Here is a 21,123-nt window from a genome sequence, read left to right on the forward strand (position 1 = left end):
TGCTGAATGAATGAAGGAGCTGTTCTTCCATTTTTTTACACATACATTACCATGGTTGTTGCACAGCTTTGAGGCAAAGTCATTCATACTGAGTCAGGACTGGGCAGGCAGTTTCCTGTCATTGTTTATAGTTTCAGGTAGCTTCTGTGTGAATGATTTCTCCTGCAGCTCATAGCCCCTGTGTTTGCTTCTAGAAGTATGCCAGCTCTTCTGGGCAGCCTGGTGGTATTTATCACTTCTCTGCAGACCTGAGCACAAAGCTGTAATTCCACTTACAGAAAAGCAGTACTGTGCAGGAGTATGCATAGGGGGTGTTGATGCAAGCTATGGTGCGGAGGTGGTAAAAAAGGTACTTTGAAGGGATCTTTTTTGGGATACAAGAATAGGAATCCTGGAGCCATGTCAAAGCACTGTCATTTCTCCAGGTTCTTTACCATGGTGAGAGAGCCCATGTGAGCAGCAGCTGCTATGTTGTACTTACATAAGAGGTACACGTCTGCCATGCTCTCAGTGAAGTGTAATGGGACTTCAAGAAGATGACCTTTATTCTCCTGAAATCTGTGGACCTCTGCTTGCCAGTGCTCTCATACCAAGAGCAGTCGCGACATTAGCAACCTCCTGCTTCTGCCAGCAAATTACTCTTGCTACCCAGGAAACCTTTATCCCTCCCATCTGCCTCTCATGATCTTCTCACAAAATAACAAGCACTATCACTCCCACAAGGGGCCCAGGTTACAACTCTCTTAGTTTTTGGGAGGCTAAAGGCAGAGGAAGGAACAGTTGGCAGACAGATAGTAAGAAAAAGATCTGATAATAGAAATGAGGTGTTCAGCAAGTGAGACTATAACAGAGGGGAAAGCAGCTAAAGACAGGAAATTATTTCAAACTAGAAGTGTCTGTGAATGATGGCGGTGAAGGGTTGAATGCTGGCAGAACCTGGCAAATAGGAAGGTGCTTATGGCACTTCGCCCTTTGCATTTAGCACAAGAACAATTTCAGGATCTTGTGGAAGCTCTGAATTATTTTTTTTGAGAATTTGAGAGTTTTTTTGAAGCTCGTGCTATGTAACATGCTGTAGGATCTTAAAGTAGTGCAGCCCACATATGCATTTGGAAGATGATGTTTCCATGAAATGCCAGACTGGAATGGCATTTTACTGCCTTTCCCCAGAAGACACCTAGTTTGTGCTCCTCAAAATCACTCTGAGAACCAGGCTAGTCATAGAAGCAAACATGAGATTTGCTTCAAAACCACATTACTGGGCTAGAAAAAACTGCTAAAGGTAGCCACTGAACCAGAGAATCATAGAACGGTCTGGGTTGGAAGGGACCTCAAAGGTCATCTAGTTCCAACCCCCCCAACATTCCACTGGACCAAGTTGCTCAAAGCCCCATCCAACCTGGCCTTGAACACTGCCAGGGATGGAGCAGCCACAGCTTCTCTGGGCAACCTGTGCCAGTGCCTCAACACTCTAATAGTGAAGAATTTCTTCCTAATGTCTAAATTAATCTCTCCTCTGTCAGTTTAAAGCCATTCCCCCTTGTCCTGTCACTACATGCCCTTGTGAAAAGCCTCTCTCCAGATTTATTGTAGGCCCCTTTGGGTACTGGAAGCTTTTATAAGATTTCTCCAAGTCTTCTCCAGGCTGAACAACCCCAACTCTCTGAACAACCTCAATTCCAACTGAGCCAAGGGCACACACACCTCTTGCACGTTAGCTTTTTTTGAGAGGTGGATTACAGCTTCCTTATCTTCCACACCTGAGACAAAAAAGAGAGGGACCTAAAGTATATCTTATTCCTCCTGGCAAAGGATATTGCCTTTTTATGGGCAGGTCTTTCTACACTGACAGCCCATCAATATAGGGGTCATGTGAAATGTCTTTTCTGTGGTCAGGGCATTAAGCAGGTGGTCCAATACCTTTTTCATGTAGTGTGTTGAACGGTTGAATCACTCCCCTGCTCAAGAGGACTGACAATATTGTGTGCACGAGAGACAAGGGAGAGCTGCCATCTACTGTTGGGAAGATTCTGGTTCATCTTTCATCCCAGGCACTGCCAGCTGCTGCAAGTGACTCATTAACGCCGGTGATTCCCATCACCCTGTGTTAGCACGCAGAGCAATATTTCAGAGGGGGTCCTGGAAATCCACAGCTGCCATATACCGGGAGGAACGAAAATTTGCCCAGAAGTGCTGCTGTTCTCATATCTAACTCAGGGAAAAGATGATTGATTTTACTGACCTTTCTTTCAAACCATCTGTACCAACAGCAAAGGAAAGCTGGAAGGTATGGTGAAAACCACTGTGTCTCCAGGAGGGAGTTTAATGGAATAATCAATGGCATTTTCAAATTTAAGTCATAAGTAGTCACTTAAATCAGTGCTAAACCTGGTATCTGCACTGGTTTTTTTTAAAAAAGCTAAGCACTATTACTATGGAAATGAAAATATCGCTGATGTCCTGCACTTCTAAAATCTGGACACTCATGGTGAGAAAAAATTATTAATCATCCACTTAGAAGACAGCTCATCTAACAAAAAGTCGCTTTGAGTCAATCAAACTCATTTATCGACTCTGAAAACATGTTTACTTTCACTTTCTAAGTAGCATCTTAAGTCAGTTTAGCTAAATGTAATTCATTATTTTTACAAGAAAAGGCACCCAAATATTTAATATGAATTAAAGAAAATGTTTCATGTAAATAGCAAGTTAATCTTGCTTAATATTTCAATTGAAAAACAACCTAAAAATTTTGTATACAAAAGTACTGCTTGTTTATAACATTTTTCCAAGAAAGTAAATGAAGGAAATAAAAAGCCATCCATATTATTTACAGGGGAACCACAGAATTCAGTAATTCAGGACCAGATCTTTCACAAACATATAATTCATATTACAGTAGTGTGGTGCTGATTTGCTCTCAGAGTAAATACTTATCAGTTATCCTGTTGAATATTTTAATTGCAAATTGGAATTCTTCCAAAGGACAAAATGAAAAAAAAAGAGTAATTCTAGAGCATATAACACTCAACTCAAGTAACTTTCCAGTAGGAATGGTGGCAGGAGTAATAGCAGCTGCAAATGAGTGTTCAGTCAATTCAGTTGTTTTCATTGGTGAATTTTTGAGTAGTGAGGTTGTGTTCTAGTAGATGTATACATTTAAGTGTCTAAATATAACCTTGTAGTCCATATTTGAAGCTTTTACCATATTTACCTTTGAAATAAAGACTGGGTTGTTTTAGAAAAATAAAAATCATACTTCATAAAAAAAAAATTGTTTTAATGCATTAATTATGGGGTAAAACCTAAGGCCTGGTATGTGTCAAACAAAATTGTAAAGACATTGGGGATGGCCTCAAACAGATAGCATCTTTTTTTTTTCCCCCAATATATTTCAGAGGCAAAAATCTTTAATCCAACTGTGATCGCGCATTTCACTTCAACTACTCAGTCTATGGCAGGGTGTCATTTAAAACAGGAATTAGGGATCCCAGCAGTAGCTGTCACACTCACTCACCTGGTCTGAGTCACGAGAAGTGAATTCAGAGGAGAGCGGATGAGATCCAGTTTACAGGGGGGCTGTACCTCATGCTGACCCCTTCTGATTTGAAAACCTGCACAAAACACACCAGCGCAGATTCTTCTAGAGATGGTTCTGTGGGGTTTCAGCTACGTTTGCCCTAGAGTGGAGGCAGCAGTAGGTACATCTCCCAGACAGTGCAGCTCATTGCCTCCTCCGCATGGACTCAGGGTTAGCAACTTGTTTTTCCCAACGTGGGTTATAGGGTGTGCTGGGGAGAGGAATAAATACCATTAATACCATTATGTGGCAAGTCCTTAAGAAAGTTACTGATGTTACCCTGGGAAGAATGCACTACAGTTTCAGTTTCCTGCACTGAGGTTTCTAAAGCCTGTGGCAGTTTCTGATGCTCTCTGCTTTCCCATCACTCTGCTTGAGCTACTGCAAAAACAGTTTGAACTTGGCAGGACAGAGACAGGTTTGCAAAACCCGCACAGCCTTTCCCCTCAGGGTATAAAGCATGGAGAGCAGGGTACAAAGTCTGGAGAGCTGCATCTCAGCCTTTGCACAGTCTGTAGCCTTTTTGTTTGAGAAGACAAAGGTGAAAATGTAAAACAATCTCGGTAGCTGAAACAATGCTGAGCTCCCTTCACAACTGAAAAGAGAGCTGAAACCCCTGACGTCCCCGCAGCGCCAACTTACTGTAGGGTGATGACGCTACCTCAACAAGTGTCACATGCTTTCGGGCTGAATCATAGTCCCGCTGAGCTGGTCGGACATCCTCAGAGCTGCAGGCTGCCACAGGATGGCCTTGGAGGGTAAGAAACTGCTCCAAAGAGAACGAAAACGAGTTGTAAAAATCTGTCAGAAACTTGCCAGTGAGTTTCTTTGGCTCTGCCTCTGCGTATTGCTCCCAAATTCAGCCTCTCACCCTCAGATAAAGCACTACAGCCTGGAATGAGAGTCAGATCTGTGGGAGTGCATGTATCTGCTCCTGGGCTGGGAAACATATGTCCTGTAATGAATAGAAAAAGCTTTTTACTTCGGGCCTTGCTCCAGAAAACCTTTTCCCTTGCTTTTACAACTCTCCCCGTTGCCTGGGACTATCCAGATGTTTAACCGAGCCCTGAGGACAAGAAGGCTGAGGATATTTCTTTGACCTCTTTCGCTCTGCCCCCAGGTGCAGAAGCAGCCAGCCTCGGGCAAGACACCTCCAGCCCATACCTCTGCTCCTCAAGAGGCAGGCAAGAAGAGATGGTCACTCCCAGCTGCGGGGTGACCCCAACACAGCGACCGGACACACAGCTTCTGCATTTACCTGCTACAAGTGCCTCAGCACCTTGGGGAGTAAAAGGAGGAAGAGAGGAAGATCAGATCCTGAGCAACTTTTGGTGGCATGTTCCTACCATTTTACCATGAGGTTATGTTACTGGTGGATTGTTACTCTTTTTAGTCTGTACCCTGGAATTTTGTAATAATAGAATCATAGAATGGTTTGGGTAGGAAAGGACCTTAAATTCATTCAGTTCCAAACCCCCTGCCATGGGCAGGGATGCTTCACCCTGGACTATGTCACCCGAGGCTGGAAAGAAGAACCTGGAAAAACGTGAATACTTTTCACATCAGGGGTTTGAAGTCAGTCTCTCCCTGAAGGGTGGGAGCTGACTTCTGGCTGAAGGCAACAGGGCAGTTTTAACCCAAGGGAGGTGCCGGTGACACCAACCGCAGTGACCGAGGCCCAAGGACAAGGCCGGAGAGCCGGGGAAGTACTTGTCGAAACAGAGAGCGGGGGGGACAACGGGGCCTCCGCAGAGGCCGCAGCCGGACGAGGCTGCGAGAACGCTGAGGAGGAGCTGCAGCCCCGCGGCCCCTGGCTGCTCCCCGGGCAGGGCGGATGCCGAGCATGCCCGCGGAGACCGGTCCCACAGGAGGAGCTGTCCCCTCTGCCCGCCGACAGGGCCTGGGGGCGCTGCTCCGCCCCGCGAGTACCCGCCCCGGCCGGTAGCGGCTCTGCCGCCCTGCCCGGCACGCCTAGGCCCCGCCCCTGGCGACCTGCCTGCGCGACGCGGCGCGGGCCGGGCTCGGAATCGGCGGTAAGGCGGCTTCCTCACCGGCGGTGGTGCGGCCCAACGGCTGCGTACCTCAGGCTCCGCGGGTGTCCCGGCGGCGGCTCAGGTTCCCCCGCAGCCTGTCCGGGTTTTCCGCTGCCCGGGCGCCGTGGGGTGAGGGGCCCGCCGTGCTGCTGCGCGGGGCGCAGGTGCCAGCGCTCAGCCCGGGCAGTGGGAAACCCGGGTGGAGGAGCCTCTTCTCTTGGGTGCAGACTCGGCCGGGTTGGGGACGGGCTCTCGGCCGCCCTGGCCTCGTGCTCCCGTGCCCTGGCTGTTCGCTCCGAGCCCGGACTCCTCCAGAGCCCTGCGCGTCGCGGCAGGGTGGGCTCGGGTCCATCCGGATCCCGGGGTGTGCCCGGCCGGCCCTGAGCCACCTTCGAGGTGGACTTTGTGGAGAAAAACCCCAGATTAACTCGGTCTGTTAAACACGGAGAACACCTAATAGCAGACGGTCTTTCCAAAGTGGTTTTAGTGAAACTCCAAACCCTTCCCCAGAACAGCTTCTCAGCCCGTAAAGTGCTTGAGGAGACGTGATTAATCTCGTATAATAAATGCAGTATTGCCTGTATAATTTACAGATGTCAAACTGAACTTTTAAAATCTATCTTAATTGCTTAAGTAGTTGCAGCACTATGTTTTTCACAGGATTAAACGGCCAGTGCCCGTGTCGCTGCAAGGCACGTTCATCTCTTTAGTAATCGCTCGGACAGGAAAAGCCCTGGCAGGCAAAAAGAGCGCTGCTCGAGTACGCATGATGTGGATGAAACAGCTACAGTAAAAAGTAATAGTTACAGAAAATATTTAATGAGTGTCAGATACTGCCTATAATTACTCTTGTTTGTTTCCTGTATAGTCAATCAGTACTCAATATCCAACAACTTCTGTTAAGAGTTTGCTGAATACTGTTCACTAATTCCGTGGCTTGTTTGTGGTGTGGGCAGATAGCTCAGTGTGAATTTTAAATCATTTTGCCTGCAGCAATTTTCAGTTGTGTAATACAGGAATGTGTTTATTTTAACCTGAGCATTCTTTCTCCTTCCTTATCAGTTATCTTTCTTTATTCTGACACAGCCCTTATCACAGAAGTATTTATTTATAATTCTTTCTTTGCAGGCTAATAACCTACATTGAAAATGAGACAGAATAACATGCACATGCTGATTACGGGAGGAGAGGCTGAAGGACATCCTGTTTTGATTTAGCAGTGTTATTGTTCTTTGGGGTGAAATGGGGAATTTGATTCTGTTTTGGAAATATTCATATTCCTAATGCAACTGCACTTCAGTAGCCTTTTTTTTGCAGTGCAGATTTCAACAAGTCAATTTTTCTTAAAGATGCAGAACCTGTCACTAGGACAAAGTCTTACTGATACAGACACATCGCACCAAATGTCTCTAAAAGACCTGGTAGTTGAAGTAAGTGGTACGTCTCTGGATGAAGGTGACTATAACTTGAATGGAAGGACAATTAACAAAGAAAGTACTAATCTTGAAGTCATGCAGCAAAGCCTCCCTGTAGTGAATAGCAAAGAGAGAAGTTGTGAAGCGTGTTCTGAAAGCAGTTACAGTACCTCAGAACCCAGTGGTTCCTGGGGTGATTTTGAAGGCTTTGAGGAGTCCTTGGGTGAGTCAGAGAGATTCAGTCAAAATCTTGAAGTTTTGGTGAAGTCAACAGAAACTTCTGGAGTTGATAGAGAATTAAGCAGTGGACACTGTAGCACTGATGCTGATCACTTTTATTCTGAGCCATCTCTACACAGTGTGATACAGGAGGCTTCAAGCTCTCTAAATGAGGTATGTGCTAACAGTAAACCAAAGAACAGAAATGTTTGTGTTACTGCTTCCTACATCTCAAGATTTGTATCTGAATGTCTCCTCTGTAAAGAATAATGTTGTACAGGGAGAGAAACTGTCAAAGTACTTTACGGCTAACTCGGGTGGAAGAAAAGCAACTTCTTTATAGTGTTTCACAAATACTTAAGTTATCCTGCTGCAAAGCTTTAAAGAATGTAATGTACTACTTTGCTTCTAGGCACTAGGAATAAGTAAGCACATAGAAACAACCTTGCCCTGATGCTCATACAATTTAAAAGCTAGATTAGAATGAGCATAGGAAACAAAAAATCAGTGACAAAAAAGGAAGGTCAGAAAGTGCTTGCAAGCTGATTGAAGTAAAGCAACATAACACTGAGTTAGAAATTTGCAAAAACAATAACTTCTGTTACTTAATATACTGCCTGAATAATCTAGTGGTCTTTTTGGAATTTTAGACTGATTGCAGGTGGAAGTTAATGACAAAAAGGTGAACAAAAGTAATTTAGTACAATTCTTTTCTTTTTAGCATAGGATGTTACATTCTGTCATACAACGTTAGAACTAATAATCTGAATGAATACTATAATGTGTCCTTATCACAAAAAAAAGGTTAAGGTTAAGGGTTAAAAGGTTAAGGTTAAGAGTTATACCGTGTTGCAATTGATGTGTTTCCACGTTTGCCAAACAGGCATCAGCAAAGCGATACAAAATAACAAAAGTAAAATACAAATATACAAAACAAAACACCCTCCTTCTACTTTTATCTTAAACTAAAACATTCGAAAAAGAGCAATGACTTAAGGCTTCCATGGTGTTCATGAGGAGCAATAACAGCTTACTACTTGTAGTCTGCAAGATGGGTTTTAGTATGTGTACAGAACTGAGAGTTTTCTGGGGAAGGTCTGTCTTGCTCTTGCCTGGGAACTTTATCTATGACAGAGGTGTTAATAAGGAAAGCACAAAGATGCACATGGGGTAAACTGTCCAGCACTGGCAGAGTGGAGATCACAAGGTACCTGGTTATGGGATTGCACCAACAGAGAATTTGAATTATTTGTAATGCTGGAAACTGGTGACAAGAAGTCTTATGTTGAAAAGAGAGAGTATGTAACAACTAGAGCTGAAATAGAATTGCTTTCTTTCCAGAAGCCTTTGATTTATTTTTGCATTTATTAAAGGCAAAAGGAAATGTCCAGTATAAGCTAAGTAAGTTACCAGTGCCTAGAGTTTCAAGTTGGCTTTTCTTGTCTCAGGGTGGAAAAATATCTGCAGAGCTGTTGAAGATTTCTTTGGGTGTAGGATATAAGTGTAGCTTGTCCTTCATGCCTGTGCTTTCTGTATTGTTTATTTGAGGCCATAAAATCTTCGGGTTAGGGCTCTGTTTTCTGTATGATCAACAGAAAAAAGTCCAGATAGGTTGGAAGAGACCTCTAGAGATAATCTGAGGTCAGAGGTCTGACCTTCAATATGTAATGCTTCAGTTAATTAAATGTCAGTGTGGACCAGAATCATGTGTTTTAAGATGAAAGCAACCATTAATTTCCTGGCAGTACCTGCATATTTTGCCTACATGGTCAAATAACTTTAAGGATTTTTCATGTGTTCTTTAAATACTGGCCTTTGTGAAAGTGCACTGGAGTATTCTGATATGGTAGGATATAGAGGATTTAGTCAAAAAGCACCATTGTGAAATTTGTGCATTCCTATTTCTATAATTAAAGCTACAAGGTAGATGGAAATATACCCAAATTGTGTTTTAGAAACACCCGCTGAAGTAGAAAGTAATAAAGGTAATAAGAAACTTGCATATTTTCTGACTTGGCTAAACTGTAAGCCAGTGACTTGTATGCATGTCAGAGTAGCATTACAGGCTCTAAGAAGACTTTACAAATGAGGCAGACCTGTGCTTCCCTCAGTTCACACTTAAGTGGCTGTAATTTCACACACCAAAGCCAAGAGCAGCTACCTGATTTGTCCTTAGCTCCAATTCCATTCAGGTTTTGATACCTACTTGGAAGTTGTTTTTTTTTTCTTGACCATGACTCTCCATGTATGCTTTAGCAAGTGTGCTTCACAGAATTCTCCTTGTCAAGACATCTTTCTCTGCCATATAGTACCCCTGATGCAAGTTAAGTCTACTGAGATAATTTATAAATCAGTTTAAAGTATTATGACATTTTGGGCAAGATTCAAAAGATTTTACCCAGGAGTCTTTGAATGACCCAGCAGTTGCCCATCAGGGTAGGCAGTTTAGCCGGGCCTTACTTGAGGAGGGAGCAGTGTGGGGCACCGGTTTTATTTCTAGAAGCATGCTCAGAAGTACAGAAGCCTTCTACCAGCTCTGTTGATTTTGACCCCTTATCATTAGATTAAATCAATACCCTCTCAGTATTTACTGCACTTGTTTGAGTTCAGTATAATGAACCTGTGGAAATACCTCCACTTATTTCAGCTGTTTGAGTTACAATTAAATGAAATTGTCAAAATATGGAGCATCCATACTTATGTTTTTCAGTTTTAATTGTTGATTGCTAGATAAAGAAAACAAACTGACTGGTTTTATTCTCTAGTTTTCACACAACATTGCTACTCTTGGATTGCAGTCCCTGTGCAGGATGTTGAAGCCAATTAATTCAATTCAGAAAATTGCACTAATTTCTTCTTTGAAGGAATAGGACAAATGTGCCACTCTGGACCAGATGGCATGATAACATTCCTTTAGGATAGGATGTAGATTATGCACATTTTTCCTAGTATGTGTATTTCTTACACTTCAGATAACCCTGTTACTTATCATAGGCCTGTTTGGATCACTCATGTGACTATGTTCAGTCCTCCAAACCTACTCCTCATGACTGCTGGAGGAGGAAAAAAATATATAACTCTGTCTCTGATTTTTAGTATAGGCTAGAAAAAGTTTGGTGTGAATGCAAGCATGCAGAGACATACTCACCCCAGCCTCTAAGCAGACTTACACGTTAGTAACTATAGCATTTAGTAATATGTTACATTTGACTGAATTAGGTGTGTTTGAATACTAGGTTAGCAAACCAAACTTTTGAATTTATGTATGCATCAGTTTTGACCTCGACTGAATTAGCTGAGCAGAAGAAGGAGTCTTGAGTGCCAACAGGCAAACCAATGTACAATTTAGGAGCTGGGAAGCTGGAGACCAGGGTTCATTAGAAACTCTTGGACTCTTGCTTCTCCTCTTCTAATTCTAATTAGAGGTAAATACTCAGAACAATGAACTATGTGCTAATTCCTTTTGTGCCATTAATAGCAATACAAAATTTAAAAACAATAATACAATCTCTAGAAACATTGTAGCCTTTGGACTAAGTCTTTCATGAACTGTGCGAATGGCCTGTGTAACATATCTAATAAAACTCTGTTTTTCTAGGTGAGCCAGAGCTATGAGGATATGTTTAAGTTGAGCTTTCCAGAAGTCTTTGTATCACAGTCCAACGAGAGCATAAGAAGCTTAGATCAAGTACTTGATACAGAAAATGAAGATGTTGGGATTCCTGAACTTACGAAGAATCAACTTTGGTAATGAGCTTAGATCAACAGTTAAAAAAATACTACTTACAAAGTTCCTCAGCAATTACACTGTTTATTTTGTACTTCAAAAATCAGTGGGACTTGCAGGTGAACTTAAAAATCTTTTTAATCACTGTGCTTTTCAGCAGATAGATCTTGCCAGTTTTGTATTGTATTTTTAAAGGAAAAGGATTGAGGTTTAGCCATTGAAAAACAGGGAAGGGAATATATGAAATTAACAATTTCTTCTTAGTGTTTTTCCTGCTTGTGATGTGCCTTCTTATGACTAAGACTCTGGAATGCCAGAACACCCAACAGGCAACCTGTTCTTCCTGTTTGCTTGTCCTTTCTTTACCACACATCTGACTTATTTCTCAATCATCTGAGGCAGGAGCATTGCTGCTGCTTCTGCTGGAAACCCACTTGCTTGGGTTTTTTTATACCCTGCCCAATTTTACCTGATGGTAGCTTCTCATGTTTAACCACATGTGCTTAAGAATCTGTGGTGCATCTGGCTTCTTTCCTTGGGTTATGTTAGTAGCAATTAGTACCATTAACTTAGCTTTCTCTTAGGACTGCAGAAATCCTTTTAGACTTGTAATATCTTTTTTGAGGATCAGTAGCTTCTTAGCAGTATTATAATTGCTGAACAGTACTGTAGTTATTTCTGTATATATTTGAGGTTTTGTATCTAGAAAGCTGGGTCAAACTATACTTTAGAAATGTCGTAAGAATCACAAGAAATGTAGTTAAAACATCTAATGTGGGCATCCTTTCAGCAAGTTTCTTAGGTATGTGTTATTTTTTAATTAGCCTCAGACTTGTGGAGAAATATATGTATGTAAAAGGTCTCTGGGGAGACCTTAGAGCAGCCTTCCAGTACCTAAAGCAGGGCTACAAAAAAGCTGAACTTTTTACAAGGGCATGTAGCAATAGTACAAGAGGGAATGTCTTTAAGCTGAAAGAGGGTAGATTTAGTTTAGATATTACAAAAAGATTCTTCCCTGTGAGGGTGGTGAGGCACTGGCACAGGTTGCCCAGAGAAGGTGTGGATGTCCATCCCTGGCAGTGTTCATGGCCAAGTTTCACAGGGCTTTGAGCAACATGGTCTAGTGGAAGGTGTCCCTGCCCATGGCAGGGGGTTGGAACTGGATGATCTTTACAGTCCTTCCAACCCAAACCAGTCTATGTTCCTATGAAATAGGACTGCAGTATTATAGCAGAGTACCAGCTACAGATATAAAAGCCTTGGTCTACTGTGGTCAATAATGAAGATTAGTCATAATTGCATCCTGTCCTAAGCAAAAAGCAACTGGATTTGTATGGGATGAATGCAATATAAGAATCCAAAGTACTGTGTAGTGGGAACTCTAATTCTCCCTGTTTCAGTAGCATGTGCCCTTGGCTTGTTTTGTAGTACCTGCATGGCCAGGGCAGATGCAGGTCACCCACCAGAGCACTGGGCTGCCACAGTGGAGACACGTGACTGATAGGAAGGAGAAAGTTTTGAGAGACAGAAGATGCAGAGTGCAGAAATAATAGGAGTGAACCCTACCCACATGTCACAGAAGAAACTGCATAATGCAAGCTGTTGGCATGTAACAATCTCTTAAATATGCTTCTAGTGAACTTCTTATCTGAGAAGCGCAAATGTACAGTTATGTTGACTTACTGTTTCCGTTAATTGTCACAAAAGCTTATTAGTGCATTGGGTAGATAATTTGAATGGATGTAGAATGAGTTTTAAGAGAAGTTGCTTTTTAGATCAAAGTAAGCTAGTATGGCTGTATGTAGTGAAAATAATGAAGTTGTATATGTTCACTGGAAACTTTGTACACCTTACAACCTCAAATGGTGTTTTCTTTCCTAGCACTGATTCTGGAAACATATGGAGAACACTTGGAGACTTTTATAATGCTCCCAGATTAAGACATCCCTGGAGTAAATCTCATTGCCAAGAAAACCTCTTGAGTGTTCTTGGAATAGATGCAAATCAAAAGGTAATTGAACAATGGTTTGCTAGGATGTCAGCATAAACATTTTGTTATGAGTCTTATTTTCTGTAAGCTATGCATGGGGATAGATGCATAAGAAACTAGATCTGGGTTGCAAGTTTTTTTAGAGAGAACCTTTTAAAGTGATACTCTAGTGTCTGCTCATCATTATGTGTAAGGAACTATGAAGTTGTGCAGGATCAAATTTTGATCATCTTTCCATTGAAGTCTCCACTATGTAGTGCCCTGTTGCTGGGTGGTATGTTCAGCTTTAGTATAGGATGTAGAATTAGCTTTCAAATATGTGTGTGATGTTTTCTTTTTTGCTCAGAGGATGAGAAAATTGTTAGCCTCTAACATCTTTCCAGTAAGTGAAAATCAGATTTGAATCAGAGAGGTTGTTAAAGTAATTACTGGATGTTTTTACTGTATATGAACTGAAAGTGTGTTCCTTTTTCCTCAGATTATTCTGTTTGTTTTTGCAAGGCTTGAGGGAAGGGTCTGTTTTAAATTGAATTGAGACCAAACCAACATACTGAAAATATCTCAAAAATAAATGTTTCTGTTTAATCTCCTTTTTTTGAGCAGATCAAGGTATATCATACATGGTTTGGTATTCAACCTGGTTATTTAGTTGGGATGAATTAGTCATATATGGAAGTAACTGTCTCAATTGATAATTTGATTGCTGAAGCATGGGTCAGGAGTCCTGCATTAAATTCTGATTTTATGGACATACTTGATCTTTCATGCAAGTTATATGCAAACAGAATGACAGTGCTGAAGGTGTAGAATCTATTCTGCACTTGAAAGTCACTTTTTTGGAACTGTCGCTTAACAGGAGAGAATGGGAGACATTTCTCCAACGTAGTTAAACTCCCCTTCTGTTCCTTTCTCATAGATACACTGGCATTAAAGTAATGCCCAGGCAGCTTAAACTGAGGTCATTACTTCTTTTCTGGTACAGGAAAATTGTATTGCTTTTAACAATACTGATGAAGATGTATTTCTCAGCTTTTTTTCTGGAGTAGTTTAAGGCTAATTTTATTTGGAAATGGCTTTTTTATGTAATTTAAGTCAATTAAATTCATGTGTGTAGAACTTACTCTGGCATAAAATTGTTTTAATGCAAGGAGGGCACATGATAAATCAAAACACAGCTTCAAAAGGTAGAATTTAGTGGTTATTCTTACTTTGAGAGGAAGTTCTCTTTAGGCTATGTGCTTTGAGATTAGATAGGAATTCATAAAGAAAGTGTAAATTATATTTTATTAGGACTTTTCAGAGAGCCAGGATATTTTTGAGGAATCAAATGTTAAAGATACTGAGGACTTCAGATTTGATGGATTCAGTATTAATGACTGCAAAGCACTGATCCAGACCAAGGTAAGTATTGCTCTGAAAGTAAGCACTTCAAAGAACCACAGAGTGTATTTCACATGTTCCTCTCTGCTGTTCTAGCCCACTGTTCTGTCAAGTGTCCTAATGTAATTGTTTGGTCCCAATGTAATTGTTTGGATGTGGAGTTGCTTTTTGCTCTTTGAAACATGTCTGACAGCTTCAGAAGAGCTACAATATAAGGTACCAAATGCAGAGCAACATAATATGGGGGATGCTGAAATATAAGGTTATTTGTTTCATGAGCTGGACTTCAGGACAAATTATTTGTTGGTTGAGAGACAGCAGCAATATATAAAAAGTAGTCGGGATGCTCTGATGACAAAGGAAGATCAGCATGTATATGGAAGTACCAACACGTTGGTCACTGAGAAAGATGGTTTAACCTAATCCTAAAATACATGGTACGGGAGAAATCACATTCAGACTTGCAATTCAGATATTCGGAATGATTCAGATTTAGTTGGTTCACTCAGGGAGAAAACAGGAGTTACTTCAAGAGGAAAGCAAAATTGATGTTGTAACTGTAAGGATTTGAGAACATTACTGTTTTGAAGCTGTGTCACAAAACAGAGAGAAATGAAGTGCTTTGTCATTAGTGCATTTATATTGTTGGTCAAAGAGGATGTAATAAGCTTCATTTCTTTCTTGCTAAAGCAATGCAAGTTGGAAGGAATATTATCATTCCCTGTTGTGGTAAAAAAAGATAGAATCAGTTACATTCTGTTTTTAACAGTATTTTGGATGAATATTCTTAAGTCAAGGTCCCTTCTTCAGTTCAGGAAAATAACCTAAAGCAACTGGTGTTGCTGTGGAGATGCATAGTTTGAGGTGCACTTTCATTGCTCTGTTTTATTCTGTTTACTGCATCAGATAATGAAGATGTGTAACTATTCTGGGAACCTTGTACATAAGAGATGTTAGTCTGGAGACTTAGAAAGAAAGCTGAAAGAGATTGTCTAGCTTATTCCTTCGTAATTCAGTTTTGCTTTTTCAATGAGTACATGAGGATGGGTTCCCAGTAGCTGACATACTTGAAATGTGTAAAATACAGAGGCAGGGTTTAGGCAAAGGAGAAGTGGTTCAAAGTAGATAAAGAAGGAGAAAGAATAAAAAGATGCATGATACAAAGTTGAGGTAAATGGACAGTATTTTCCTAGAGTAGCCTCTGAAGGAGAAGAACAAGCTCTGCAGCTTGGTGTCTCAAAGTAAAGCTCATGAGGAAGCATATGTTGCCATTTCTACTTCTAAGTAAGTTAAATCATTAGAACAATTTCTATTTATCTTCCTAGTTATGTCCTTTTTTAAATGCTAATTTTATTTTTATGAAAACTGTGTAAAAATTAGATTGAAATATGAAAAGTGATTAATTTACTGTAGGATGGAAACAATTAACTTAGTTTTTCTTTTTCACTCAGCTTTCTGTATCACCAGATTCCAGACGCGGTCATCTTTTCACCTGTGACCTCTTTTTGAAAACCACATCATCAAATGGAAACATGCAGTATACCACAACCCCAAGGAAGAAGCACATTTTCGCTGCATGCAACCTAAAAATGAAATTTTTTCAGTAGTGATGTTTGAACCAAATGCACTTTTTAATTATTTTGTTTTCTTTTTGAACTGAATGCAATTTACTTTCATTTTGCTACTGGCATGGTACTGTAGATTACATGTGTCCTTTAGGAAACTGACATATTACTGTATGTGAGGTTCCTAAAGCCACATTACTAGAAGACATTTAGTTGTGAAGTCAGAGGTGTAATTATGCCTTACAAAGTTTTGCTGCAGTCATGTCTCTTAAAGTAAATCCCACTGCAGTCACGCTTTAAGGATACTGCAGTGAACCTGAACTACTGATCTTTCAGGCCTTAATGCCTCTGATCAAAAACCTCCTTTTCCTGCCAAAACCTAAATACAGCTCAGGTGCATTGTAAGGTGTGCCTTGTCACTATCACTCCTTCTATTTGGTCTAGTTTGGATCAGCAGAGATCTGTTACTTCTCCACTGCTTAACACAATAAGAGGAGCCACCTATATAAGGTGGCTTTCACTGAGCTTTAGAACAAAACTGTTTTAACTTCTGATAAAGCCTGCTGTGGTGATTTGGGTAGAGTCAGTGAAACGTTTTGCTCTGGCATAGGTTTCTAACTGAAATAAATTGCCTCTCTGAAGCTGACATTAACAGTACTTCTTGGATTTATTCAGGTACCAAACACCTCCACCCCACACAGCCACACTTGTTATAGCCTAGCAGGGGTGTAGCTTGGAACTTGCACTGCACAAGGCTGCAAATCGCTGCTTTTCTGAAATTTTATAGTAACTATCAACTATGTTGCCCATCTTCCTGTGTGCTTGGGTGCCAGAGGGGATGCCCTTCACCTTCGCCCATGTAATCCATGGTGCTTCCTTGCCAACTGCACCAGCTTTATTTACTCACTGATAATAACTTTTACACAGGTTACTAACCTATTTACTCCTTTGGCCATTCTGAATGTGAGAGTTTTATATGGTTTTTAAAGAGTTCCTAAATGGTATTTTATGTATTAAAAGCAGGGAATAAACCTGGATATTCCAAAACTAAGTCAGTTAATTATTTAATGATGTGCCTATTCTGTTTTTAGAATTAAAAATACTGTAAAGCACTGGCAGACTCCAACCCTTAATCTAGTAAACTGTTCAGCAGTGAAATTACATTTGCTATAATAACTTACGACTTTAGTAATGTTTATGATGGCTCAGTGCTATTCGCAGGGGATGAATGGTGTATTAGTTACTCAGTAAACGGTAACAAGCCATTTGGGAAAGCATTATTTGAAAGTGTCTGAGCAGCTTCTCTGGCCCTAGGGGGAGTTCTGCAGTGCCAGACCGAAAAATTCAGTGTGGTTGCAAGAGCAGAATCAGCTTTTTCACTTAATGCTGGATTTGAGTTCATTTTCAATTCATAGAATCACAGAATGGTTTGGGTTGGAAAGGACCTTAAGATTATCCAGTTCCAACTCCCCTGCCATGGGCAGAGACACCTTCCACTAGACCAGGTTGCTCAAAGTCCCATCCAACCTGGCCTTGAACACTGCCAGGGATGGGGCAGCCACAGCTTCTCTGGGCAACCTGTGCCAGTGTCTCACAGTAAAGAACTTCTTAATATCTAACCTACTCTCTTTCAGTTTAAAGCCATTCCCCATGTCCTGTCACTACATGCCCTTGTAAAAAGCTGCTCTTCAACTTTCTTGTAGGCCCCATTTAGGTCTTTCAGAGCAGTTAAACATGTATTAAATAGGCTGTAGTCATGAACTTACAAAATAGTAAATGGCCAACTGGTGAAGGGGTAGTTGAGGTTGGTAATAAACATTATGGAAATCGATTATAAGAATAAAATCCCACATTTCTGCTTTCAGTCAAGCAGGGCCCTCTGGAAGGGCCGAAGGGAGTTGTTTGTGGCACATAAGGCACCAGCTGATGCACTGGGGCATGGAGGTCCTCCTTTCTTCTGAGTGTTCAAGTTCGCTTTTGCGAACAGCAGATGAAGCTATTGAAGAGTGTTTTGCACTGTTACCCCTGGAGAAGGGCAAATACATCAGCTTTCCATTGTAGCAGCAGGCTTTTCAGCTCTGTCCAAGGTGCAGATTGGGAGGAAACAAGGGTTTCAGCCCTTTATGATTCAGTAGGGAAAAAAAAAACAACTGGGGTTACACAGGTGACAGGGTCCACAGTTCAGGTCCTTCTGCTTTGGACAGATGCTTCGGGCCACCTGAGCCCTTCCTGTCTGTGAGCACTGGCTGCAGAAGGAGAGACCTCAGTCTGAGGTAAACTAGTTCAGCTCTTCAAAGAAAGAGACTAGCAGATCTAAATTACAAAGGAATTCAACTTGGCTTAATGGTTGCAGTACCCTGGCATCCCTCCAGCCCTCACCTGAATTTGGGCACAATCTGTGTATTTGGGGATCCTCACAAAGGAAAAACTGCAGTTTCTTTTAACTGACAAGAGAGCATGCTCGGGGGGGACAAAACAAATCGAAGCCGCCCATTTTCAGGCGTGTTGCATAGCATGAAGTAGCCTTGCCTTCCGCGGTTATCCTGGGAAACAAGGGGTGCCGGAAACCCCTCCGGAGCGTGTTGCACAAGTGCTGGCTATTCATTTCCTTTAGTCACTTCCTTGTTCCTGCCTTCCCCGGCACTCAGCCAAGCACACCAGCAACTGCAGCACGCCCGCGCTCCTGACACACGGCTGCAGAGAAGCAGCAGGTGCTTATCCCGTGAAAGCGGTGCATGGAGGAAATAAATCTTTGTACTTTAGGTTTTTTTTAAGGTACAGATTTCATTATTTCTCATCTTAGTTGTGAGCTCTTCACTGTAAAACGCTGAGTTTTGATGAACTAAACTTGTTACTCTACTCCGTGTTTGCAGAAAGCAAATATCACAGGCTTCTGACATTTGCTTAGGATTGGGAAAAGGTGAAAACTAAAGCAAGGTGAGTTTCAGACAGCACAGTTAAACAGAAATACCTTTTTCTTCCATCGAGATTAGGGGCAAAATATACCCACAGAATAAAGTTTTAAGAAGTTCAAATCAGCAGTGTAATTACTGACATGTTTCCTTTGTAGAAAGAATACTGTAAGGCAAAAAAAAGGACTACTCTGTGAAAGACTGAAAATACCTCAATGCACATTCTGTCCAAACGTATAACAAAGAAGTTTAAGAAACAGCATATTGCCAGTGTTTGTGGACTTACTAGTAAAAAGTCCAAGTAATATGTAGAATTTTATTAACAAAAAAAAAAAAAAAAAAAAAAAAAGGCATTCCAGAGCCTAGGATGATTTAAGTGGGCCATAAGCCCACCATTGGTTTGAGATAAGCAGAAGACTCAGTGAAAAACAAACACTTTGTTAAAGCTGAAACATTCTTTTCAAAGTTCAGAGCCCTTACAGGATTTAAAAGCACTCTGATCTTTTTAATAGTGAAGATCTGTTGCAATAATCATCCCATTCAAAAATGGGAGGACTTTCTGTAGCACTCCTACTCCAGTTAGGATGGCAGAGGGAGTTTGGCTAAAAATGAGTTGCATTAAAGTTTATTCTTAAACCTCAAACTTCTCTGTGGATCGAGTTTAACCTACCAGATCCACTCTGGAGGGCTGACACACAACGCACTCCAGCAGCAGATGCAACAAGCTCACTTCAGCCACAGAGCACCTTCTGCAGAAATAGGGGCAAGAACCTCCAGAACTGTCATCCCACAGCACAGCCAAAGCTCAGCTAACCCATCTTACTGCTCTGCTGGGATGGATGGGTCCTAACCATCGAAAAACACATAGAATGCATGTGCAGCATTTTTTAATTCTTCCAGCAAGGCAAGATACCTGTGAATGCCTGGCAAATACTAATCTTCCATCCTCCCCTAACATCTGCTTTAATAACCCCTTATTTATAGACACTTATGCATCTTAATAGCTTAATTATTCACTTCTAATGTTGGTTTTTAATAACTCAAAATTACTTTTGCAACTAAGTATAACTCATCTTCCTCGCAGAACTAGTGAGTAGGTTATTTTCTTTCATGTATTTTACTCTTGCTTGAGCTGGAAAGTGAACCTTTTTAAGTGTCCCTTCCAGTATATTGAACAGCTGATGCAGCACTTCAGGCAGCGCCTGCATCTCCCTAGCCAGCCATGTTTTAAACCAGCATTGCACTGGGCTGTGCTGCTCAGCAGGCTTTTAAGTTCAGATCTTTCAGTCTGGCTAAAATGGATAAAAATCTATGAACTTGTACACCATCTTTAAAGTGTCTTAACATAACCTGGAAGTAATACTTAAAAAATAGTTTCTCAGAAGACTAAACTGCAGCATACCTTTGCAAGACAGCATTTATATCTTGCTGAACTTCAAGATCCACCAGTACAAGCGCAGGTCTGTATTGCAATGTCCCACTCCAGTAATGCAGACAGTGACAGGGCTGCCACCATGATGGTAACCACCTCACAGCTAAAACCAGGTGTCTGTGAAGTTACTTCTAGACCTAGACGTTTCATGCTGCAGTCAGCAGGCTCCAGGACAAAGGTAAGAATTCCTAGTCAGTAAGTAGCAGCCAGTGCAGCCTTGTCAACAAAATTAAGTTCATTGCACAAGAGTCAGGACCTCATTTTAGAGGTCTGCAACAGGGTGGAAACCTTTAAACCTGAAGGTGCTGGTGTAATCTGCTGGTGTAGCAGCACCAAACACCCTTCCACTAGAACCGAGCAGCAGTATTTTTGTTCTAGACAGACAATTACATGAGTCTGAAGTGTCAATGTTATATGCAGCAAGGATACTTGTACCACTACTTGGTTTCAAGCACAGCAACTCCTGAAGCAACACTGTGAATGGCATGGGCTGGGAAGACTATGCAGGGCAGTCAAGACAGCAACCAGAGGACAGTTAAGTGCTAGCAAACATGGCATGTGTTCATAGCAGGAATCCCCAACCCCATCAGCCACCCCTTGTTCTAGGGGGACAGGACACATAAAGGAATGCGATGTTGTAGAAGAAGTTAGTAGAAACTTAGAGCTAACAGCACTAACATTAGTAACAGCTACAGCAGACATAGGAAGCAGCTTAAATACTAGCGGGTGAAGTAGGCAAAGCCTATAGATTGTGGTATATGAACTGCAACAGCCATATTACAACAGACCAAATGGTAAAATACAGAACTGGCCAAAACCAACCCAGGAGGATGCTGACAGTGTGTAAGAAGATGACAACTTGGCAGCTGC

At 41.5% G+C, this 21,123-nt stretch overlaps 1 protein-coding gene across 1 annotated transcript; it reads left to right on the forward strand.

Moving 5' to 3' along the window:
* Positions 1-6,962: 6,962 nt before the first annotated feature.
* On the forward strand, positions 6,963-15,951 carry CLBA1 (clathrin binding box of aftiphilin containing 1; the record flags this gene model as incomplete). The annotated part of the gene is made up of 5 exons (XM_080618229.1): positions 6,963-7,421; positions 10,846-10,994; positions 12,856-12,985; positions 14,255-14,365; positions 15,796-15,951. The coding sequence occupies 5 exons, from the start codon at positions 6,963-6,965 to the stop codon at positions 15,949-15,951; spliced, it is 1,005 nt and encodes a 334-aa protein (XP_080474355.1).
* Positions 15,952-21,123: the final 5,172 nt, after the last annotated feature.

This window comes from Psittacula echo (assembly GCF_963264785.1).
Source record: "Psittacula echo genome assembly, chromosome: 5".
Lineage (NCBI taxonomy): Eukaryota > Metazoa > Chordata > Aves > Psittaciformes > Psittacidae > Psittacula > Psittacula echo.